This window comes from Aricia agestis, chromosome 5, assembly GCF_905147365.1.
Source record: "Aricia agestis chromosome 5, ilAriAges1.1, whole genome shotgun sequence".
Classification (NCBI taxonomy): domain Eukaryota; kingdom Metazoa; phylum Arthropoda; class Insecta; order Lepidoptera; family Lycaenidae; genus Aricia; species Aricia agestis.
In genome coordinates this window covers 9624496-9650619 of record NC_056410.1, presented here as the reverse complement: position 1 = coordinate 9650619, position 26124 = coordinate 9624496, and the positions used below count along the sequence as shown (strand labels likewise).

Here is a 26124-nt window from a genome sequence, read left to right as displayed (position 1 = left end):
ATATCTCACTCTAGAGATAATTAAAAACTACTCGTCTCATAATGTCTAAATCTCGACATTATCTCGACAAAACTCTATAAATATGTGTTATTTCGATGATAGATCTACGCGATAAAAAATGTTTGTGATGCTAGGGTCAATAGAGATGAAGAGACAAACCATCAAACATCGAGAAAATATGTAGAGTGAGATATCTCGTTGGCGTATGCTAGACAGGCATGAAAACGTAATTTTTGACAGTGTTTGACAGTTCTCCCTTACGAGCAGCGCCACCGCCCACGTTCATAATAAAGCCTTGTCGCACTGTATACATTATAAATGCTCAGTACATAATGCATCATGCAAATTGCAATCCATTAAAGTCTGTCAAGAAAGTGAAGAAATTAAAAAGTGGCAACATCGTAGTGTCATCTCTTTCAAATCAATCTAAGAAAAAAAGGATGACACTACGATGTTGCCACTTTTAAATTTATTCACTTTCTTGACTCATAACTATTTTTTTTTTAAATAAATTTCCTAAAATTGTGTTAGAGTTCGACAAGGCTGTTTATGAACGTGGCGAGAAAAGGAACTAACGCTTCTATCATACAAAAACGTCATTTTTGACAGTTCTCCTTTACCAGCAGCGCACATTGACTGACATTGACACATTCAATTAAAGCCTTGTCGAACTGTAACTGGGTTTTTAATGTGTAATATTGGTAGGATATTAACCATTATATATTCGTTATCGTGCACAAGTGAAGGAAAGTGATGAAATATCCAGAAACGTCCTATTTTGTGTTCCCTCCAAAACTCCATCGAAAGTTTCAGTAAAGCGTCTACCACTTTATTGAATCGACCGACTTGACTTTTTGACTTTTACTTAGACTTTGACTAGACTTTAGACCTGACATTATAGAAAAACGAAACTGAAAATTGTATTATATTAGACTATTGTTTTCCCGCCATATTTATACTCGACACTGGCCATGGTTAAATAGACGAAGTGCCATAATAAGAAAAAAAAGTTTTATGCAAATGACATCTGTCATTGGTAAACAATAGTCTTTCAAAAATAAAAATTAGTCGTGGTTTCAATCATTCAATTCAAGTCGGTGAAATCATATTTTAATTAAATTTCAAAGTCTTCTTTTTGCCAAAAATAATCTGTTTGTGATGTTCTCAGATAAATAAAAAGAGTGTTTACAGGTTTCGTAAAAAATATCAGTGATATGACAATGGTGTAAATAAGTGTGAAAATGAAGTTAATTGTTTTTGATGTTGCGCTACTAACAAGAGTAACAAAAAGGTAAAGGAGTAAAGAATTAAAAAGATTTTAACCAGTCACAATGGACGATGAGGAGGCCGATTTGCGAGAGCAAATATTTCACAATAATGTCAGGGAACAGATCGTAAGTTTTGTCTGGTATTTCTGTTTAATAATGAAGTATAGCTGTTTTTCAATAGCATGTAACAATTAAAATATTGTTTTAGATATTCCTGCTCCTCTTTATCTTACTTTATCTGTTCTCGTTTATGTTAATTGAGAAATTTCGCCGACGCGATAGTGAAGATTTTTACTCGGTTGATGAAGAAGAGGTAAAAGTCTATCGCATAAGCCTGTGGCTTTGTACTATTGCCTTGGCAGTGAGTCTGGGTTCAGCACTGTTGCTGCCTGTATCAATAGTCAGTAACGAGGTGCTCATATTGTACCCCAATAGCTACTATGTGAAATGGCTGAATAGCTCTTTGATACAAGGTAAGATGTTAGACTAGTAGTAGTATAAACTATCTGAGAAATAAGCAAAATTTTTATAAGTATGTAAGTCAAGTCTGATCTGATTGTGTCTATAAATAAAAGTTTTAAAATATAATCTACATAAACTACATAAATTATTAGCTTTTGTCATAAATCCATCAACATATTGCTTTTACACTTAGTAGTTAAAAGAAAAAACCACATACATAGTCATAAATCATAATAGACTCCTAAAATCATTACCATTGTGGTTTTGCTATAGTTGGATATATTTTTTATTGTTTAATATAGATAAGATATCATTAATTTTTATTGTTTCTATCTTAAAATTGCCATTGTAGATAATATTGATAGACTATTTGAGGGACACATCAGAAAATTTGAATGTTTTGTTTTTGTTTCAGGTTTATGGAACCATGTATTTTTATTCTCCAACCTCTCCCTTTTTGTTTTTCTTCCATTTGCCTATCTTTTCTCCGAGTCCACAGGCTTCCCCGGGTACAGGGGTCTAAAGGGAAGAGTTTACGAGACATTCATAGTGCTGGCCCTGCTAGGTGTGGCTATGCTCGGTATTGCCTATGTAATCTCAGCTTGGTTCGAAGGCGATAGTTCCAGCATTGAGGCTTTACTGAGTAAGTTGTAATTTATTTTTGATTACCTGGCTAATTATTTCCTGAAATGAATAGAAATTATGAATAAAAAAACTGCATTATGCTGTACTGTTTTAATTTTTTTTTATCAGAACCAAATGCTGGTTGTATTATTATTTGCAATAACTTCAGTTTGTGTTAAATACAATAGTAACAATTTGATTGTTAATAACAAGCAATTAATTGTTTAAAACTTATTATATAAATATTGTAAAAGGTATCATTAATAAGGTTTCTTGTTATATCTTGCTTTAATATAAATTGTTTTCAGGTTTGTGGACATATCTACCATTTCTGTACTCGTGTGTGTCATTTGTTGGTGTATTGATGCTACTAGGTAAGTAAAAAATTAAACATCTACATAAATATCAAATAAGATATTTCTTAATTTTCATGAATTATGCTTTTGTTATATTATTTTGTTATTTTGATTGATTAATAATTTGGAATGGAATAAAATGGACTGTTGAAATGAATGCAAAAAATTGCATCATTCTTTTATCTAGAAATTTCTATATTATGGAATGCAAAAATTAACTTCAAAATTCTTTAAACATTAAAGGTTAGAGAAGAACTCTCCTGTAAAAAGAATATACATACAATTTATGTCAATGTGTACTAATTTAAAACGTTGAACAAAGGTATTTTAAAAATTTACTTGAAGCCTGTAGGTACTAGGTATTTACACGACAAAAAACGCTTTTAGTATTCACTACACAATATACTATATTCTATCAGCAGTTGCGACGCGAAATACAAGTTCGTATGAACTTGTATTTCGCGTCGCAACTGATTTCGCTGAAAGTTGACACTGCAGGTTCGTCGATCGGCGGTCTTTCAACCTTATCTCCTAAACCTGTTGACGCAACTGCATAAATCATATTAGCTTTGTCCACACTGTGCCTTTTTCTGTTCGTCAAGGGCATGCGATGTAACGCAGTCAACAGCGAACGTGAGGCATGCCCGCGACGCATGTCCTCTGTCCGTATCCAAAACTTCAAAAAAGCGGCCAAGTGCGAGTTGGACTCGCCCATGAAGGGTTCCGCAGCAGCAATAAGGTTTATTTCTATGAAATCAAAATATGTATTTATGATTTATTTTTATATTTCAGTCGATTTAATGAAAGTTAAATTAAATTTACCATTTATGACGTATAAAAAAACTACTTGATCTAGATGTTGTTCAAACCAATTTTCGTTGGTAGTTTGTATAGTAATGTACATCATATATTTTTTTTAGAATTATAATGCCCCTACTTTAGAAGTTAGAGGGGGGGGCACACATTTTACCACTTTGGAAGAGTCTCTCTCGCAAACTATTCAGGTTAGAAAAAAATGATATTAGAAACCTCAATATGATTTTTGAAGACCTATTCATAAATATCCCACACGCATAGGTTAGATGAATAAAATTTTTTTTTGTTTCAGTTGTACCTATGGGGACCCCTAAAATTTTTAATATTTTTTCCATTTTTGTATCAAAATCTTAATGCGGTTCACAGACTACATCTACTTACCAAGTTTCAATAGTATAGCTCTTATAGTTTCGGAGAAAAGTGGCTGTGACATACGGACGTACAGACAGACAGACGTGACGAATCTATAAGGGTTCCGTTTTTCCATTTGGCTACGGAACCCTAAAAATGACAATATTGGCGTTGCGTTCCTTGACGCATTCAATTATGGAATGCGCCAATATGAAAGTTGATGATGAAAATTGAAGATGAAAGTGCACAGTGTGGACATAGCTAATACTTGTTTTTATTTTTAAAGACGTCTATAATTGTTTCCGTAATAAAAAAATTACCGTAATAACACTGTTCCCCGATACAATATAAAATCAAACAATAAACACAGCTTTCCTGAGCTTTAGGTAATGGGTATGCTTATAGTGGCGCCCAAATCTCTAAAAATAAATCTGATTTATAAACTGTCAGAAACTGATAAAGTTGTTTAGAATAATTCTATTTGTAAACGACGTAAATCACGTAGGAACTACAGAAAGTAGAGTCTGGAGTCCGGACTCCAGACTCTACTTTCTGTAGTTCCTTTGACCGGTCAAAGTTACTTAAGAATAGAAGTGACAAATCAACATACCAATTTACTATATTCCGAAACTAGCTGTTGCCCGCGACTTCGTCCGCGTGGACTTCAGTTTATAGTGCGCGGTGTCAATACTTTCGCATTTATAATATTAGTATAGATAACTATTATATCAATTACAATATCTATTACGCAACCTAAAATAATGATAGGTCCATCAGAAATTTACAAACGAGTTTCCGAGAAATCGCGTAGTAACCATTAGCTTGTAACTTATGACTGCTCATCAGTCTCATTGTTATCGAATTGTTTATCCAAGAAATACGTAATGAGGTCCTCGTGCTGCAAGAACATTTCACTCAGTTCCTTTCTGCTAATGTCCAGCTTTTCTGACTCATCCAACTCCTTGTAAGCTTTCGCCCGATAGAGTCGGGCTTTGAAACTATTCTCGTTCAGACGTAGAGCCAATTCACAGTCAGCGACTACCTAAAAATATACCTAAATATTAGTATTATTCATTTTATGAATGCCTACGAATAGGTAGTCTACAAGTTGTGGGCTCAAATGTTATCTACAGACTACAGTAGTGCGAAGTGCCCCCACGATTGTAGGAGCTCATTAGTAATCTTCTACCAGCGATGTGTGCAAGGTTAGAGGTAATTAAACCCATGTCTAAGATTATGTTACGAGTGACGGCTGTTGGCTCTATCAAATTAGGGCACGACAGATAACGATTTTTATGTACTAGGTATTTGAGTACTTATCTATCTCGTCAAGGTAAACAAATATTAATATTTAAAATTGCACTGTTTTTATTATGACATGGACTTAATTCAAATAACTTGTACAGATGTCTAAATTACGAGCAGAATCATGGCAGAATTCTAAGTAAACCCCAGAGCTCTGACCTAAAAAAGGCAATAGAAAAGCGACCCTTCGCGACGTTTACAATTCATAAATAGGTCCCCTTTGTAAGGGCTACACTACAGCAGATGTAGGAATTTCGTTGGTTCGTTGCGACACCTTTCTCAAGGCTATCTAGCATTTGCAATTAATTAATTATTTAAACATTGACGGCCGCACTAAGATATATTTACGGCAAATTAAAAGCACTAGTGAATAGAGAGTTTATCTATTAAAATTATATCGGAGTAAGTCAAATCTCAATTGAATGCGGTCGTAAGTCCTAATTATTAAATACTAGCTGTTGCCCGCGACTTCGTCCGCGTGGACTTCAGTTTATAGCGCGCGATGTCAACAAAATTGGTGTCAAAAGCTTTTATAAAAAAAACCCTGGTACCCCTAAAATCAAAACAGCTGTGCAGTGTGCACATAATATTTAATTTTTTAAAATTTAACTTTATATTTTATGCCAATTTTTAAAGCTTATTTAGCCCCCTAATTACACAACCTTACCCATAAACTATTTTCACTGTATATAATATAAAGTACTGACTTATGAAATAACGTTAAAAGAAATAATAATCGAAAAAAATTATACCACCTCTTATAGAAATATGTTGGGCAAGCGTTAGCGCGATGTAAGAGACGCATGCAAGAGGCGCCATCTAGTATGAATTTTTGGAACTAACTTAATTTGAACAAATTTTTGTATTTTCACCCCTTTACAACCCTTTTTTCTAGTAAAAAAGTAGCCTATGTCCTTTCTCAGGCTTTAGACTATCTGTATACAAAATTTCATTACAATCGGTTTGGTAGTTTTGGCGTGAAAGCGAGACAGACAGACAGACAGAGATACTTTCGCATTTATAATATTAGTATAGATAACAAACCGCTACGTATTTGTAAGGCCTGAATCTCTGTCCTTGTTATGACAGTGTTTGTTTGCACTTTCGAATATAACTGTAATATTTGAAATCGCCGTGCCGTCTAGAATCTGCCCGCACACCAAATAATTTTAGCGTTGCCATATGACAGCGTGTCATTGACCCCCTTCGCAAATTATACTTTGAAAGAGCATAGTAACTTGAACAACAACCGCGTTCAATAACATGGCATTATAAATGTAGGAAATTATTGGGTAAATAGATATACTTACTGTAGAAGAGCTTTTGATGTAAGAGAGATACACAATACACATGTAAGCAGTCATTCATTTCTACCGTCATTATTTACATTTCAATCGTTAAACTGTCTAAAAACGTTTCAAGCAAGTTTGTTTTTATTTTTTCATAATATTATATTATGAAATATTTGTTGGCATAAGCGTAATTATCTTGAAGGTTAGAAATTGGAATGCTGCCACCGATTGTTTGATGAAAGCTATTGTTGAAACCGGGTCGAACTCGGACGAAAATTTTGAATTTTGATTGGCCATCGACCAATATGACAAGAACAATAAAAATACGAAGAAAGAATATATTATAAGGTCTCTTATAATTAACAATTTATTAAATGTAGAGCAAGGACTGTACTTTTTCACTGTTATTTATTTGGCCTTATTTCAAAGCGTTGATGGTAAAAAGTAAAACTTTTACCGGTTTGAGCGTTGTTTTTAAATTTGACATTGCTTTTTAATTTCGCGCCCCGAATCCCATGTCGATTCTGTCTGTTTTCTGTTTGTCTACTTGTTTGCTCACTTGACAGTTTAAAATCTAGAGTAATTCTAAACCAAAAAATCTCACCTTGTCAAAGTTTCCAAGCTTGATATTGGTAAGCGCCCTGTCGCAGTACAACATGGGATTGTCTCTAACTTCGTCGATAGCCCTGTTATAGCAGGACAGAGCTCTCTCATATTCACCTCTACGGAACGCCTTGACTGCTTGAGTTTTAAGCGTTTCTGCTTTTTCACGACGAATTTTTCGGTCGAGTGCGCGCCTTTCGGCATCTTTACTGACTTCTTTCATCCACGCATCTTTGTCTATTTCGCCCTAAAATATCCAAAGATAGTATTAAATACGATACATGCAAGTATTCGAAACTTGTAGAGTAGGTTAATACATTCTCTGCCTGGTTCGTGGGTGCAACGTTAAAGCATGACGCATTTCTGATTTGTATTTAGTATTTATAGGTATTTACTTATAAATTATTAGCACGAATCGAATGTCTCTCTAGACGTTTGATTTATAAAGGACAATGCATTAACGCCACAAAGAATTATAGGTAGAGATCTCTGCTTGATAGATCTGTAAGCTGTTTTTGAATATGTTATGGCATCATTGTTTTATGATTAATGAATAACGGCGCCAATCAATACAGAAAACACGTATAATGAAAAAAAAAAAACAAAAATCTAAAACCGTAGCCAAGGCAAAAATGTTGTCATTGTACTAAAAGTAAATGTTTCTTGTGTAACAACTGTAACAGGCTATCTTCATTTTTATGGATTTCTAAATCAGCTAATACTTTTATGTCAAGTCAGTGTAAAAATTAATATCAAATGGGATCATAAAAACGGTTATGCCATTTTACGAGCGCAAATGCCCGAGAGCAATAATATTATGACAAAGAAACCTACACATTGTATTCAAAACAAAAGGACAGGCTCCCTTTTTCGTTGATTTTGATTTCCTTGTGCCATCCGAGTCGACTAATGAAATCCATACGTAGTTACAATAAAAGCAAAACATAAAATCTTTTTATAGCCATAAACGTGTTACAGACTGTCATCATTAGTCAGGTCAATATCTAATATATTTATACAGGGGATATTTATAGAGGTACTCGAGCCAAACAGCTTTCACTGTCTTGAAAGAGCAATCGTTTTAATGCTATTTATAAATCAAACAATTGAAGCATGCTTTAAGATAGTAATTTTTCATGAAAGGATGATAGAGTATGGAGCGACCGAGCGACGCATTCTGTTTTCTGATTGTTTTAGTTGGTACTCGGTACCTAATTTTATATTCTAATATATGGATTAATGCAAGTGGTTATTTTATTTAGATATCGTCACTTTCGATTATAACACGTGTCGTAGTTGGATTGGATTTATATTCATCAACAATAATTTTTGTAGTAATAACGCGCTAGATAATGTTATAATTGTTTGTATGCACAGGTGCAGGTTACTCGAATCACGTATTTTATTCATTAAGAGGATTCCACACCACCGTTTTTCCATACAAACGTTGTCCCCTGTTTCCTCCCTGGATAATGCCGGTAGAGTTATGATTTTTTTCCTGAATATCTATGGCCACTGTTAGCATGCCCTATGTTTTCCTTTTTTTCATAATTTTATTATTAAAAAAGATAGGAACGTCCAAAAACCCAAAAAAATGGCCAGATTTTCCTCTGGGTTTAAACACCCAGAAAACAAAACTGGCTAAAATATACAAAAAAAAAAAAACATAGGAACACAGCTCAAGCCTTCCTTTAATTCTTAATGAAAAAAGTACTTAAATCGGTTAAGTTTTGGAGAAGGAATCAGCGGACAACGAATCGAAGATTTTCTGTTCTTTTATTAGAACTTTTGTCGTGTTGTCTCTATCGCGCTCTGCGGTGGGAGACTTGAGATTGGTGAGACAGCAATACATTTTCAAATACCTATTTTCAATTTCTCTCGCCCCTGGTGTATCCTCTTAATCGGTTGAAATCCATTTACGAAACACCTTGTCACCTTTTAAACTTGATGTAGGTTACAAAATTATTTCTACAAAAAAATATTAGGAGTGTTCATAAGTTTAAGAATAAGTTTTGAAATATTTTATAGTACTAATTAAAATACTTAAAGTAGTTTAGATATTAAGTAACGTACATATGCACTAGTGACTAGTGCATTCTTTGCGGTTACTAGATGCCTTATCCTCACGCACTCCATACTTTTCTATTACATAATAGATTTTGACATAGATGCAAGAAGTATTTGCGATGACTTGGTCTTTATGTAATTATAATATATAAGTACACTAACATACTAGGTATATGTATAGGTTTTCCTTTGAAAAATCGCAACAATAGCTCAAAGAGTAGTCCTAATCACTTTTACCTTATTACCCTCAGTATTCTCGAAAGCTTTCTGGTTGATGACAGTACGATCGTGTTTCACAGTCATCTTCACGTCCTCGTCCACGATGACTTTGCCCTCAATGTACCGATCGGCGAGTTGCTTAGCAGCTTCGGCCTTCTCCTTGTCTCCGCTGGCCATGTCTTTGACCAAGCTCGACACTTCGCCGACTTTCTTCATGAAGTTGTTCCACTCCTCGTTTAGTTCCATTTTGTCGGTCATCATAGGTTTTTAGACAGCTTTCTGTTAGTCTAATCAGGTCTAATGCGATTATTGTATTTTGACCTTGCCTGTCACGTACAAATGTTACGTTGCCTAGAAACCTGCGTCATAGTGACGAGTTGGTTAACAGGTAATGAAAAGTATTTTTATCATATTTTTATATCTATAACGATTTGGCATAGGCAATAAGTATACAGAAACGAATATTTTTAAATATTACCTACATATACATGCTACTTTCGTTCTAGACTTTCTTTGATTACTTCTAATTTCTAATAAGTACCTACCTTTCTCCGAGTTAAGGCTGCGAAATGGAAATTACTTATTACATGTTATAAAGCATCTATTTACCCAATGTTTATAACTTCTCTAGCAGCAAATATAATTATTACTAGACGTTCCGCGCGGCTTCGCCCGCATAAATTAATAATTTTACGGAAACCGTACATTTACCGCAGAAAATACCCTACGTCCCTTCACGTGGTCTACTCTACATCTGTGCGAAATAACTTAAAAATTAATTTTCCCGATTTTTTCCACATTTTCCTCTGTTTCTTCGCTCCTATTCGTCTTAGAGTGATAATTTATAGCCTGTAGCCTTCCTCAATAAATGGGCTATCTAACACTGAAATAATTTTTGAAATCGGACTAGGTTCCTGAGATTAGCGCGTTCAAACAAACAAACAAACTCTTCCGCTTTATAATATTAATAAAGTACAGATTACTAACTGCGAAATCTAGATTTCTACTAAATCCAATAAAATCTTAGACTTAATAGTTAATGGCAATACGGTAATTGATTTGACATGCTGCGCATAAAATTTAAACACAGCTGCACATAATCAATGTGGCAAAACAAAGCAATCAAGCACGACTGAGAAAAAATCCAAAAGCAAATACTAGCTGTGATACCCAATTTAGATACGTCGTAAAAATTCATGACCCTGAAAGTTTTTTCAAGATGCAAACATTGATCATCCAACAGAAAAAATGCTACGCTCATCTCAATAGCGATGCTCAAACGAAAATAGAATTTAATGTTTTATGATGCACGATACGATCTGTATCAAATTGCCAAGAAGAAAACTATTTTCTGCTTGAGAATTTCATACTCTATAAATGGTGTAACTTTCTTATGCGCTGACTAGCGGATTGACATGATTATATTCGCTTATCTTAACTAAGTAGCTTACTGGTTGTTGCAATTTTCCTGCCACTTTCGTTCATTTACCGTATAAGCCATGAGCTTATGTATACTTGGTACTTACTAAGCTTTAAACTAACTAGATTCCTACTGAATCTGATTCAATCAATTAACTTAATATGTCGAGTTCAAAAATGTATTAAAAAAAAGAAGTATTGCATGGTTAGATCTCAATCTGAATATTTACCCATCATAAATGAAAATATAATATACTAGCTGTCCCGGCAAACGTTGCTTTGCCATAATCTAAATCAAGTGACTAAATAAGTATGTTACCATGACAACGTCCATCGTTATCCCGTCACACAAACAATGGTCACCGTCAGACTCCTGTTGTAATAATTTACTAATTATTTATTCAACAAATGCACTTATCAATATAAAAAGTACCCAGTAGCCGATTCACAAATTCAAATTCAAATTCAGATGTCTTTATTGCCAGAATGTTGTTGATATAAAGGTCTTATTCACTACTTATAGTTCTAACATTCTGCCATAACAATGGCGTGCAATTAAATTAAATATATAAGTAAAATTAATTAATACCTACATCATTATCTTACAAAGAATTTTATATATAATTTGTCAATTGAAGAAATATATTATAAGCTTCATATAAAATAAAATACATTTCAAATTGAATAACTATACAATAATAATAATTACATTACATAGAAAATATTTATGTCATAAGAGATTTTAATTAATTAATTTTATTACATCTTACATTGAATTATTGGTCTTTAATTGTCAAATTTAATTAATTTTAATAGATAATATATACGTTATACATTGCATTATTTTTCTTTAAATGTCATATATTCGTTTAATGTGTAAAAACAATTGTTTAATAGCCATTTAGTAATTTGTCTTTTAAAGTTACTTGCATTTAATGATTGAAAATTATCTGGTAATTTATTAAAAATATTAATGGCGTTAATGTACACATTTTTCCTATATACATCCATGTGGCACTGTGGCATGTACAGTTTATATTTGTATCTTGCTGTAGCACTTGTATTGTTCAGACCCACTGAATATGCATATAAAATTTGGTTAAAATCAGTTAAGCCGTTTCGGAGGAGTACGTGGACTAACATTGTGACACGAGAATTTTTTATATAAGATTATTCACCACCATTCACAAATATAATTTTTTACCAACAGTGTTCACCCCACTTGGGTTTGTGCGGTTGTTCGGCGTGGTGAGCGCGGTGCTGGTGAAGCCGCAGTTCCTCAGAGATCTCAATGAAGAATATTACGTGTACTCGTTCGAGGAGGACACCCTACGGCGGAGGATCCAGACCTCTATTGCAACAGGTGAGCACGACATTTAGTTCACTATCAGGGAAATTGATTCATAGGCAGATGGTGGACCTACGTCATTTGGTTGAATTATGTCAAGCCCAGTCGACAGGTCAACGTTATTTGGTCAAGTAGTTTGACATAAATCGAGCAAATATAATTTATAACGTAGGACCGCTATCTGCCTATGAATTCTCTGATACATAGGCATTAGGCAGATAGCGGTCTGAATTCTCTGGTACAACATCCAATCTAAGGTAATTATTTTAACTCATCCGCGATGGATTGCTTCATTTCATCACCATTGGTTACACTACCTAAAAACCTTTTTGTTGAGTTCTTAGCCTCTACATAATAAAATCATTATTTAAGCATTGATAGTCGATAGTTTCTTCCGGTCCTATAACCTCGTAATGTTGTTACCTCTTTTACTACCACGAGTTGGCGGTCCGCGGGAATCTTAGTGGCAAAAAATAAGGACGCAATCAAACATAATAGACAAATGTAGTATGCACATTGTTTTAAAATGAAACGCTATCGTAGGTCACACCGTGCGACTGTTCGCGGGTAATGGGGCCTATTCTCATTATTCGAATGTAGTTTCGAGCGCACGCTGTTTCACTTGCGCGCTACACAGTTGCGTCTCACTCGAGATTAATTTTTTTTAAAATGAAATAAGGGGGCAAACGAGCAAACGGGTCACCTGATGGAAAGCAACTTCCGTCGCCCATGGACGCAAGGGCTGTTTCACGCCGATTTACTGTGAGCCCGTGGTATTTCTCCGGTCGAGCCGGCCTATTCGTGCCGGAGCATGGCTCCCCCACGTCATAATCAAATACAATCCTAGTGATTTTCGCGGCATTAGAATAGGGCACTAGGGGTACGAGTAATGAGTATCGGCTTCCGCGGCGCAATTCGGTTCGACCTCCACACAGCACGACCTTAATTCGTGTTTCGATACGTGATGGACATTATACCAAACAATGACGAACCTAGACTAGAACAAAAGACTATTCTGATCTCCGCTGGGATCGGCGTGGAACAAAAACATTGAGTCGCGCTATTCTTATCGTTTATCAGTTTTGCAACATTGCGTCCGTGCTATTTATATATTAAATATCTATATTCAACCTATCAATAGTTCGTTATCCGTCAGTTACGTGACCAATTTGGTTAATTTGAATAATTGTATAATTGACGAGGTGATGTCCGCAACTCGCTTCGCTTATAGCGCGGGAACCGTACATATTTTCGGGATAAAAAGTATCCTAATCCTTTCTAGGGACTCAAAGTATCTCCATACCAAATTCCAGCGCAATCGGTTCAGCGGTTTGGGCGTAAAGAGGAAACAGGCAGACAGACACATTTTATAATAGGTATTAGTATGGGTGGATTTATATGGATGATACTCTTTATTACCAAATTTAAACTTTTTATTATAGTGAATGGAATAGATTCTACAAATTGATTAACTCGACTATGATCTATTTCGGCTTTCTAACACAGGGAGGTGTGTTAGGATGTTTGTTACATCATTGTAACTTTACGGTATAACCACGAACAAAGCTAATTCTGGCTTGTTTGTTACTGTTGTATTTTTAGATCGCTGCAGAGTGTAGTGCGTAGCGCTAATGCACCCATGTTTACAACCATAAAACATGACTAATGAACCAAATCAATGTCATGGTTTGGTTCATAATAATTTAAACAGCCAACAGTTCAACAATCTTTTTATCCTGAGTAATTTGGAGTTTGGACTTTATGTCTTCTAATGAGCGTCACTTTTTATTTACTAATTCTAGAACTTTCTTCTTTCTTATACGAATAATTCGAACTAAGATATAAGCCGTTATGAACTTATGAGTTATGAGTATCCTACTTCCTACTTATATTATAAAGTCTAAAGTTTGTATGTATGGATGTATCTTACTCTTTTACACGTAAAAACTACTGAATGAATTTTCATAAAAATTTTACAATAGCATAGCTAATATTATATTATCAAAATAACACATAGGCTATAATTTTAACCGACTTTAAAAATATAGGAAATATAAGGTATCATCCCCATGTTCACAAAAGTGGTGACCTGATGAAGGGATCCATAGGTAATCGAGGGAACTCCTTAAAATGTAGGTATATGGAAACATGTTGTGACTTCGGTTTCGTAAGAAGTATTCTAACAAGCTACCAACAAGTAAGATTTTGCTCTAAAGTATACGATGGAATGTGCTGAGAGAACTCCAAACGAGCTATAGATACAAGTTTGGAAGTTTGGGCGTTGTTTTAAGAACGGAAAGCATATTATGCTACTATGCAAATTACATTCATCAACATCATCATAACTACCATAAACCAGTATACCATATATCGTCCCATTTTGACCCTATTATTGGTACTTTTCATAGTGTTTTATTATATTTCACTTCAACCGCGGGTAACACCACGGGACACAGCTAGTGACACAATAATATAATTTTCTTTCCTGGTTCTGCCACAGAATACATATCAGTACAATTAGTAGTTCTGCGCGAAATTTACCCGAGATTAAAATTGGAACTCTATAACGACCTAATGACACTGCCTTATAATATTGTATTGTTACGACAATAACGAGAGTGACCGCCTAGTATTTAGATTTAAAATATAATTTCTCACGCGATTTTTACGTAAGAGACAAAAATATATAAACAGGACAATTAATTGTAAAGAATTAATGACTGATGAGCTTAAGTCTCACACTTGTTATTTTAAATGCACTAATCTTGAAAAAGAAACAATTTTGGTTGTAATTAGTTTTTTAACGAGACTGATGTGTGTACGGTGTAAGACTGGTCCATTTTAGCACTTTTTAACCCTATTCCTTGGTAATAGAGTTCAAAAGGACGTACATGTTTGGGTGAGGTAGTTGATATAAATTATTTACCAACATGTGATTGTGAGGGAGTCATTGTTCTTACTTTCGCAATGCGAACATAAATATTTACAACGAATAATACGCACTTCCTACGTCAACACATATACATTCTCTACATCTTGCTTAAATTATTTTTTACGATTAAAAGCTCTAATTAATATTTTCATCTCTAGCTCCAGCTTAAGTTTTTCTATTAGATAATGATAATTTTGAAGAATATAGAGTCTTGGAAATATGTACACAGTTATAAACTTTACTTTATTTAAGCTTGACAGTCATTTCGGAATAAGAATTTATAAAATTGGGTTTAGTAGAGAAGGAATTCTTCTTCTTCCTGGTCTGGATTAACACCTTTGATTAATATCTCGATTTAATGAGAGCTACGGCAAAAACATTTAACTTTAAGGTTTTGTTCTAAGAAAAGTAGAGTTAATTATTGTTTTACCGGGATCAAATTCCAGTTTCTATGGGAATATGATAATTTTATCTACTTTATACTATCGCGCTACTAATGAAATTTAAATCGTCGTCAAAGATAATCATCGATACCTAAAATAAATATTCGCTAATTGCCATGTTGTTTGTCTATAGACCAGCAGTTCTTAAACTATTCTGGTGGTTGAACCCTTTTATGAAGGACATTTTTGACAAACTCAAAAATAAGAATATTTTGTCTTTGAATTTTTGTCTCTGGTGTCGCTAATCGCTTGCCGCGGAGCTCCTACGTGGCCTTTGCCCCAGGGCTCCGCGGAGCAGACTTTGAGAATGTCTGCTATGGATGATTGTATGCAACTATTTAACATATTTATTAGCAGTCTACTTGACACACATAGTTCTGTCTAGAATCGTCTGATTAGTTTCAGAAGAGCGATTATGAATTATACATTACAAGACGATATTATGCAATTGCAATTTGAGTTCTGTAATGACTAATGATTATACACTTTATGACTGTTGAATATATTGATGACCGTTTAGGTTTAATCTTAGTATATCATTATCACGGGATGTGAAAAAAAATTAAGGGCTTGTTTCACCATTTCCTGATAAAGTGCCGGATAGGATCCATCTACAACTTATTTGACAGATTCTCCACACTCTATCTGTCAAGTTAAGTGGTGGATAGCCTATCCGGCACTTATCAGGAAGTTGAGAAACAGCCCCTAAATATTTAATAATTATTATGTTGACAGTCGAATGTGATTTGGGCATAGATCCATAAGTAGATGCATAGACTAAGGAAAATACATTTCCTTAGTCTATGGTGTTACAAGTTTTGTACACTTAGCACAAAAAGCTACTCGGTCGCGGTTGAAATTAACTAGTCTGTAGAAAACTAGAAACCGCATTTAGAATTGCAAATACAGACGGAGGATAAGTGTTTGAGGTTAATGCGGCACGCTTTGTTCTAATGATTGGACAGTGCATGTTTTCTAACAGTTCCGGGTTCCGGCATATTCAGATTTCACTAGTTCCATTTTGCAGTCTGCTACTGCCTTTGCTCTTTGACTTTGTTTGTGGAGTTTTGAAATAGGGGGTTTTAAGTTAGGGCGAGAAAACCCGAATGATACAGAGGTCCGCCAGGTGAAAAGTATCAAAAATTCTTAATCAGTTTTCAAAACCACGAATCCACCAGACGTTGTTTCATTTGAGCTAAAAGAAGTCCTAAGACCCTCATCAATATATTTTACCTACACTTAATGATTTATAATTTCTTACATCGTTTTCATATTTTTTTTATTTCAGGAGCGGGATACATATCTCCCGAGCCTATGTACCCTGATAACGGCGACATCTCGGCGCCCATCAACCCTGATACTTCGATATCGAAGGACAAGACTGTCATGTCGCCTGAAGAAAAGGAGACGCCCCTTTTGAGGCTGAGAAACGGGGCCCTGCAAGCTGGGCTGAATGAGAGGCTTCAGAAAATTGTTACTCTACGAAAGGTAAGTCAAAGAAGTACCTAACTAAGAAATAAGGTTAACTCTCACCGGCTAGACTTAGGGCCTGTTTCACCACTTCCTGATAAGACTATCCACCAATTAACTTGGCAGATCAAGTATGGAGAATCTGTCAAAAAAGTTGTGAATAGCCTATTAGGCACTTTATCAAAAAGTGATGAAACAGGCCCTTAGAATTTCTTTATTTGTACTGTTATAGGAAAACTATATGTAACAAATAGGCGGTCTTATGGCTAACAGCAGTTTCTGCCAGACAACCTTATTTTAGAACCTTTACTTTAAGACAGACTCAAAGTAGAGTATTATCACGTCATCTCCCTTATTCTTCGTATGATCGAAGTTCGTACGTATGATTAAAGGCAAAGCACCAGATCCCAGCCTGGTGCAAGTTAGCTTTACGGTAAGGCACTTAGTAAGGCTCTTTGTTTTAAATTAGAGTTAAATAACAATAACAACGTCATTCAGTTCGTCGGGTTTAGTAATTTAATAAGTAAAATGTAATAAGTAAAATAATGATGAACCATTATCTATACATTCTACGATAAGTATAATATGAAATACTATTGTAAACTGTTTCATTCTAAACACTTGGGCGCCTGCGTACATGAAATACATAATAACAAATCTCAAAAACGTTTAAAGTGTCGTGTTACCTTCAAACTATCGTCATTAGTTATGTACCTACGTCAACATAAAAAATAATTAAACCATTTACGCCTCGTTAAGAAAAAATAAATTTTATCTCTGATTGCAGGAAATACCTAATGATAGATTTTGCCGTAAAAAATCATAATAACGTTCTGTATTTTGTTTTCAAAAGAGTTTTTTGTCCAGGCATTAGCGTCTAGACGTAGACAAACAAATTATGATCTATGTTCATTGTTCAGTGTAATTTAATAGGTATTACTTTGGTATTACTTATTTATAGTTGACCTTTGACTAAGTAAACGTATTAGCCGCGGTCGAACTGCGAGTAAGGCCCAATTTATTTAGTAATACTTAATATTGATTAACTGAAGACTATTTAATATTAAAATACTAGATGTCCTGCTGCTGACGTGGGAGAGCCATGCTTCGGCACGAATGGGCCGGCTCGACCGGAGAGATACCACGTCCTCACAGAAAACCGGCGTGAAACAGCGCTTCCGCTGTGTTTCGCCGAGTAAGTGAGTTTACCGGAGGCCCAATCCCCTACCCTATTCCCTTCCCTACCCTCCCCTATTACCCTCTTAAAAGGCCGGCAACGCACATGCAGCTCTTCTGATGCTGCGAGTGTCCATGGGCGACGGAAGTTGCTTTCCATCAGGTGACCCGTTTGCTCGTTTGCCCCCTTATTTCATAAAAAAAAAGTTGCTTTCCATCAGGTGACCCGCTTGCTCGTTTATTTCATTAAAAAAAAAAAGTGTAGTGGTAATTATTTTAATAGAATAGAAGATAAAAGGTTTTCTCAATAATTTAATGTTTTGAGATCCCTAGAGGAATCTTTAAAGGAGGACATAATAAATTATTTTTATGCCGAATATGCCGAATGATCCAAAAGAAACAATATTCATTAGATGGTTCCCAATCTTTTTCAGCCTGTGACGCAGTTACAGGTAAAATATTTTGTCAGGGCCTCCCTAATCTACCTAGCTATTAGAAAAATATACATTTTAAATATGTAAATAACTTTCATAATGATTAAAGTTACGTTAAGCAGGTAAATAGTAATAAACAAATACTTAATCATCTACCTGCTTTACATAATTAATACTTCTTAGATAAATGATTGGTCTCGCGCGCGCGCTCGACTAGATACCGCGCTGTATAGAAAATTTGATTTCAGAATGCGGCAACTCAATATTGTAGTGTGTGTAAAACAATGCACAAATATTGTTGTGTGCTTAGATAATCGGGTTGCCAGATATGTGACTGGTGCCCAATCAATGGGGAAAAATTAGTTGCTGTGGTCTTGTAATTTATTATTATTGTGTAGTAAGTGCTGATTTTTCAATCACCAGATAAACTTTACCATTGGAATAAAGTCCATTCGAAAAGAATGCGATAAAATAACAACGCTGTTTAGGTCAACGAAATATAATGGGTACAATATTGATGAGAAAATAATACAAAAACAATGGTAGGAAGTTTAACGAAAGTTAAGAATAAGTCATAAAAAAGCAAATGTTAAATTTATTTTCTCATTTGTTACTGTATTGTGTACATAAAATTTAAACTGTATTTAAGATTTTTTTTTTAATATGATACTCCTAATTCATATTTATTAATACACATTCATGATCTAGGATGAAAACTTTTTGTTCCGTTGGCGGGATTCGAACCAGCTACGCTAGCTAGAGATTTTAATGCGCTCATCACGCATTTTGCAACGGACGTAACTTAAAATTTCGAAAATTATCGACACATCTACCTCACCCGAAGCTTGCGGCGCGACTGGCGCGGTTACGCCGCATCAGGCGTATGATTTGTTGCCTCATTTTTCAAGTACTCCGACGGTATCTAGTCGTAGCGCACGCGCGAGACCAATCATTCATCTAAGTTAATAATTATTATATGTAATTTAATTTTATAATATTTGTGGTTTCGGATAATGATGGAGGCTCGACTCACGGCGCCCTTCTTGCCTTACCACGGCGCACCAGGGCGCCGCGGCGCACAGTTTAGGAACCCCTGCATTAGATAATGCCTTTGATAATGCACATATGGATTAGTTTTATCGGCATACACGTTTGGTAAATCAATAATTATATAATATCACAGAACATTTCGATAACGGAGAAATTTGTAGAACTGTACTCGCTCGTGGCACTTTATCAATGTAATTTGTAAATTTCCACGCTGAATGACACATTCGTTAAATTAAAACATTCGTTAAATAAATACAAGTAGTCAGGTTATTGTCGTGTCATTATTGTTGTGACTTTAAAATACTTTCGCTAATGTAGTCCACGTACCAGAGGCGGTGTAAGGCGTGGGCGGTGTGGGCGACCGCCCACGGCCTCGCGGTCCAAGGAGCCTCGCATCCCTTGGACAACGAGGATTTTTTTGGGTTTTAAGAGTCGTTGATACTCAATTTTTTTATAAATAACAATATTTATAAATAAAAAAGTTTGACTATCAAAAAACTCTTTCTCTCAACAAAATCCGTCATCTTGTGACATCCATCAGGGGGTCTCGCAAAATATATCTTGCCCACATCAAAATGTCTTGCCCCGCCACTGCCACGTACTTACCTACTCATACTACTTAAAGTTTTTTTATTTCGTATCTTAGCTTAAAAAAAAAACTTTGCTGCAATCAACTAAATAGATCATTTCCAAATCAGTCCCCTGAGATTATAACAAAATTATTTTTCAGGCCTCCCTGTTTCCGAATATTATTAATGCATTTTCCCTACTTCATCACTACATAGTAGGTATAAAACAAAGTCTCTTTTTTAGGGTTCCGTCCGCGCCCAGTTGAGTGCCGCCTCTGATTGAAAAGCCCTGATATACACTGAACTTCATTAAGTATAGCTAAATGGCATAATCATCACATAACATGTGAAATTTCAGGAAGTGGAGAACAAGCGCAAGACGTCGTCACTCCAACGCAACGTGGTGTATCCGCTGGCGATGCTGCTGCTGCTGGCGCTCACCACCATCACCGTGCTCATGGTGCTGCAGAACACCCTCGAGCTGCTCATCGGCATTAAAGCGCTGCCGCTCAGTACACGGGTAATTTTTTAACAATAGGCTACTTGACATAATATATTCAATTTTATTGAACAAATGCATATTTCTAGTAGAACTTGGCCTAGGAAACCGTATTTCACCCTTATCATCATATAAAAGCTTATGATTAATAAATAAAGTCGATTTGAAAATATGATTTTATGAAAATAGGATTTGTACTGACGAAAACGATTTCAGTACTTCCGATTTGGATGTGACGTCATCATACTCCTAATTTAATATCTTTTATTTATCGCGCTCGTTATATGTAAGTTTATTTGTACATAAATAATAAGAATAAGCGTAGAAAGATTTCTAAAATATATTTTCTTGAATAATTCAAATAAAACATCAGCATAGCTAGCACAAGCACGTAGACAAACGAAAGAAACTAAATTTTGACAGTTTTACCGGAAAAACATTGGAGTAAAAGTTTCTTTCGTATCTCGATATCTTTCGCTTTTGAAAATCTATATGACAAGCATGACGATCCGCTTTTGACATTTAGTTTCTTGATTCTGTTTTTATTTTTATTATGGCACTTGGCTATAAAACCATGGCCAGTGTCGAGCAAATGGCGGCAAATTCAAAAAATCGATGTATAGCAACCCTGTCTATAGCCGGAATTATAGTTTTGATCTACAAACTACGAATAATAAAGTTCCTTAGTTTTTATTATTCGTATTTCGTAGATCAAAAATATAATTCTGGCTATAGACAAGGTTGCTACACGTCGATTTTTTTAATTTACCGCCATTTACTCGACACTGGCCATGGTTTTATAGCCGAGGTGCCATAATTAAAAAAAAAAGAACCAAGAAACTAAATGTCAAAAAAAAAATAATTGCCGTTGCTTTAATGGTTGCTATGGAAAGAGTTTCTTGTCTTTGTCCACTGAAACTCAAGTCGATGGGTGGTGCCATGCTCGGGAATAAGATATGTAGACATGGGAAAGAAACTGCCATTACTTTCTTCCGAAGAATCGACTGGGAAACCCCGTGCTAGCTACGTAGTTATACATATTATCTCCATTTATTGTAGACGGGAAATGAAATGGCCAAAACTTTTCTCCAAAAGTTTTCAACATTACAAATGATTTCTAATTTCTTATTTAATTAGGTATTTTATAATTTTTGGGCACTTTTAGACTCGTACATTTAGCACATAAAAAATGTTCAATAAAAAGAGTTTAAAATACAAAACGTATGACGTCGCACTATGGCGGACAGTGTTTTCGGCGCCATATATAAGGCATATTTTTCAATCAACATTTTTATGGGTTTCTACTGTGTAAAATATTAAAATATTAGTTTTTTTTGGGAAAATGAATGATTAAGAAGCGATTAGTATGAAGAAAAAAATTAGGTCAAGTAGCCTATTGTATTTAAGGTGGTACTAGACGAAGTTATTAGTAGATATTACAACATAAAGCTCGTGTGATAACTGATAAGACAAAAGTGATTATGCTTTGTACCTTAGGTGATCTGTACCTTATCCGTATCATGGGTACATGGGTCAAACTTCAATTTGAACAATTATATCTCTCAAAAATACACATAACAGCAGGGATTTATATTAACCTACTTTTTTTCATTAAATAAATGTAAATTTTTCCAGCAATTTACACTGGGCATAGCCTCGCTGTCGAAGCTAGGATGGGCGGGCGCGACGTTGGAGGCGTTCCTCATACTGTACCTGCACGCGGCATCACTGACCGGCCTGGCCACGCCCATGCGCGCGCTGCATGTGCTGCCCCGCGCCCGCCGCACTCCTCTCACACGCATTATCGCGCTATGCGCCGTCCTGCTCGCACACTCCACCGCGCAGCCGCTGCTTGTTAAGATATTAGGTATTTTGATTAAATATTCCAAGAGCTTTAGCTTTCATCATTAGATTCGGTTACAGGCAACATGGTCCAACGTCTGCGCTGTTTGTTTTACAAGAAGCGCAGACGTTGGAGTTTTTGATACCCCTATAAACTTCATTGTGGATAAAACAATAAGCCTGAATTTTCAGTTGCTAATCAAGCATCTGACCTTTACCAAGACCAGATATAGTATTGGCTAGGTAGTTAGGAATCAAATACTATAAAAGTTTATAAACTTTCAGGTATAACAAATTTCGATCTGCTCGGCGAGTTCGGTCGCATCGAGTGGCTGGGCAACTTCCGGCTGGTGCTGCTGTACAACGCGATATTCGCGGCCACCGTGACGCTGTGCCTCGTGCGCAAGTTCACAGCCAGCGTACGCCGCGAGCTCTACAACAGGTTGGTCGAGAACGTCAACACCGTCGCCCACTGTGTCTCCTTCCTCAACAACTAACCTTTTGTAATCACATTGGATATCCGTGCGCTGGTATGTCGACCCCTCAAGCTGCGCCATAGGTTCGGAATGGCGACGAAAGTTAATGTTACAAAGTAACGTAAATTTGCGCCCCTTCTGATAATTTTTGTTACAAATTTTACAGCATGTAAATATTTACATCGCATGCTAAATTACTTGTTCAAGACATATTGTGTCCGAAACGAAATATCTGATGATATAAATTATAAAGTTATTATCGACCCTATTAATTTCTCAATTTTTCGTTTTGATAAGGCTACTGTGTTTGGGTCTCGAGTGTATAGTTATTTTAATAATAACGCGACCAAGTGACCATACTGCATGTACTTAATTACATGAAATGTTAAATAAACATTAAGAATGTTTAATTTTATAGCATTTTCAAATCGCGTAAGATTTGTATCCTAAAACAGTTACACGTTGCCATATTTTGCTTAGAGTATTATAAAAAGTTTAGTATAATCATATATCACTCGAGTTTTTTGGTAAAATTTTGTATGACCATATTAACAATGTGATTGCAAGAGTTGGTTTGTACCAAGTAATAAAAGTATTGTTATTAGACAAATAATATATAATTATAACAAAATTCCTTACTATAAATAGAATTAAGTTATCAAAGAATATCATTATGATAGCTTGATAGGTAACCGACTATATGACCACAAAAAGTCGATTCTAATTTTATAGCATACAGTGTAGAACACGAGTTAAATATATGAACCTATTTTTGTTTTTAGTTGGTTTACGTAAAATATTTTGCACTGTATTAGAGCCAGTCCACACGGCGCGTTGCGTCAGCGTTGCGTCGACGCAGCGCTGACGTTACGTTATTTTACATACAAATAACCAAGGTGTTCACACGGCGTGCTGCGTCGTCGCAACGCACACATGATGGACAGCAGCCCCCGAGACGAAGAAGGATGTTGTTGTTGACGTAGGGGGTGTTGACGTAGACTGCTTTGTAATAACGCTGCGATGGCGCAGCGCCCGTGTTGCCGGCTATGCGTCAAACGGCAGCGCTGCGTCGACGCAACGCGCCGTGTGGACTGCCTCTTACTGTTTCAAATTGATGTTGAGCTACGTTTGGCTAGCTATGAGTTCATGGATGTCGGCTTATTAACTAGAAGTATAATAACAAACAAATGGATTTAATAGCAGCATTTTAAAACTTTGCATTTGTAGGTTTCACCCTAGTAATGAAATATTATAATTTCTCAAAAAAGGATAGTTTTTTGAGATAAGGTTTAATGATATTTTATAATAATTATTTTCTTTCAATGAGACTGAATTTGTTATTTGAGTAAGATAATTGGAGATTATTTATTTTTTATTAAAACGATTGTGATTATTAATTTTTGAATATGAAATGATTAAGTTAAATTTTATGTTTGCCATGACATATTATTATTTTTAAGAGTTGAATGAAGTGTGTGAAATAATTTTTAATTTTAAAGACATTTTAAAGACTGGTGATTGTATAATTTTCTATTTTTGCTCAATATCATTGTTACCTTAGTGAAACCACCTAACCATGCAGATGGTATAGGACACAGGTCCTGCATTATACAATGTGCTTTAAAAATTATTAATAAACACAGGTTCAAGAGTAATCAAAGATATTTTTCATTAACTCTAGCATTTCAATCAGTAAAAATCTTTTTGAGAAATAATTTTTGATTCCTTTCTTGGACCCTGTACCTATATGAAAGTTTTTTTAAACTTAAAAAATTTCGTGATATAATTAAAACAATAATCTGGGGGCACGGCAGTGCCCCCGCCAAGTCGATTGAAGCCTACCATCGCAGTTATATTAACTAACAGAACATCACAATAATGTTATCAGTAAATTGAGGCTTTTAAATTCTAGTCTCAGAAGATCTCGTTAGATCATCATCTTTCATTAAATACTAACGCACACATACGCCTTTGCACTAATTTTTAATACACTGCAAATAATTTAAAATGAGTTTGACATAGAGGTTTAAATATAACAATAGCAAATTGTCGAGCAGGATAGTTAAAGATATATCTACGATGACAGTAAATCTTTTATTTTAGGAAAGATACATAATTCATATTAAGAGTTAACGATTGAAACTGCCTTAATGATAATATGCATAGAATTAAAATACTATATCCTAGATGTATGGGTTTGCATTTGTTCTAGAATGTGCCTAAATAAGAAATTTAAAATGATGTGCTTTTAGTTAGTAACACCTTTGGTGCTACTCTCTATAATAATTTTTACTTTTTTTAGTATCAAATGTATGGGATTATGATAACATGTAGGATATTTGAGTTTATGTATTCGGTATGAATTTTGTGTGTATTAATGTAATTTTTCTGTCTTGAAATATTTTTTTACGTTTTGTATTTATCGTTAGTAGGTATGATAATGGTTGAGATTGCATTTGAAACAATATAATTAAAAATTGAAATTGTCCTTTTTATTTAATCCCAAAACTTGTTTCTTGTATATAGATGTATCTACAATTATGTAATATATAAAATTTAGTTTTCTAGTATAGTCGAGTCAATTTTTTTTTAAATAAAGTAAAATTAGCAAATTGTATTGCTTTAAATATATTACTTTGCTCATGCTGCTTCTCAAACATGCTTTAATAATATTTTAATAACATTACCAATTTGATCATCAAAAATCATTATAAGTAATGCTTTTAATATTGTTAGCTTTGGCAGTTTTTTGCTTTGGAATGCTGTGTCGCAACTAACTAAAGTGGAAGCCAGGGGGAACTAAAATATTACCTTTGCAACAAAATTAAATATTTTTTGCAACAATTTGGATGTGTTTTGTTTGGGTGTGTATGATGAATGTAGAATTTAGTTGTTGAAGCGCATTTTTAAAAGTACTTAATGTATTTTTTTAATTATTCATTCTAGGTTCAAATGGATTGCTGACTTTTTTACAATGCCAGAAGAAACACCAACTGTTTCCCCCAACATAACGAGAGTGTCTGCTGAGAAGACTCTGACCGTAGATCAAGTTGTACCAAATACAATAGAAGAGAATGCAGAGCACTTGAAATCGGACTGAACA

General features: G+C 34.9%; 2 protein-coding genes across 4 annotated transcripts; one reads left to right on the top strand and one right to left on the bottom strand.

Moving 5' to 3' along the window:
* Positions 1–1071: 1071 nt before the first annotated feature.
* Positions 1072–26124, top strand: LOC121726861 (protein Lilipod). Its single transcript, XM_042114474.1, has 10 exons — positions 1072–1394; positions 1477–1741; positions 2146–2373; positions 2663–2728; positions 11993–12145; positions 16794–16993; positions 20563–20724; positions 22339–22570; positions 22831–22987; positions 25968–26124. Exons 1-10 carry the CDS (start codon positions 1332–1334, stop codon positions 26119–26121), a joined length of 1680 nt encoding a protein of 559 aa, XP_041970408.1. The 5' UTR covers positions 1072–1331; the 3' UTR covers positions 26122–26124.
* LOC121726862 (tetratricopeptide repeat protein 12) lies at positions 4578–10012 on the bottom strand. Of its 3 annotated transcripts, none has more exons than XM_042114477.1 (4): positions 9973–10012; positions 9382–9642; positions 7079–7324; positions 4578–4919 (listed from the first exon to the last, which is right to left on the bottom strand). In XM_042114477.1, exons 2-4 carry the CDS (start codon positions 9622–9624, stop codon positions 4707–4709), a joined length of 702 nt encoding a protein of 233 aa, XP_041970411.1. In that variant the 5' UTR covers positions 9625–9642; positions 9973–10012; the 3' UTR covers positions 4578–4706. The 3 variants fall into 3 exon arrangements, with proteins under 3 accessions (XP_041970411.1, XP_041970410.1, XP_041970409.1); XM_042114476.1 differs by having other exon boundaries at positions 9852–9995; XM_042114475.1 differs by having other exon boundaries at positions 4579–4919; positions 9909–9993.

What these genes read in the sequence shown, in the direction of transcription:
- LOC121726861 (XM_042114474.1), top strand. Translation starts at nt 1,332, where the DNA reads ATGGACGATGAGGAGGCCGATTTGCGAGAGCAAATATTTCACAATAAT. An exon ending in CAGCATTGAGGCTTTACTGA is followed by an intron (nt 2,374 to 2,662) that starts GTAAGTTGTAAT and finishes AATTGTTTTCAG; the next exon opens with GTTTGTGGACATATCTACCA. An exon ending in CGCTGCCGCTCAGTACACGG is followed by an intron (nt 20,725 to 22,338) that starts GTAATTTTTTAA and finishes AAATTTTTCCAG; the next exon opens with CAATTTACACTGGGCATAGC.
- LOC121726862 (XM_042114477.1), bottom strand. Translation starts at nt 9,624, where the DNA reads ATGATGACCGACAAAATGGAACTAAACGAGGAGTGGAACAACTTCATG. An exon ending in AGAATACTGAGGGTAATAAG is followed by an intron (nt 7,325 to 9,381) that starts GTAAAAGTGATT and finishes TGGATATTTTAG; the next exon opens with GGCGAAATAGACAAAGATGC. An exon ending in AGCTTGGAAACTTTGACAAG is followed by an intron (nt 4,920 to 7,078) that starts GTGAGATTTTTT and finishes GTATATTTTTAG; the next exon opens with GTAGTCGCTGACTGTGAATT.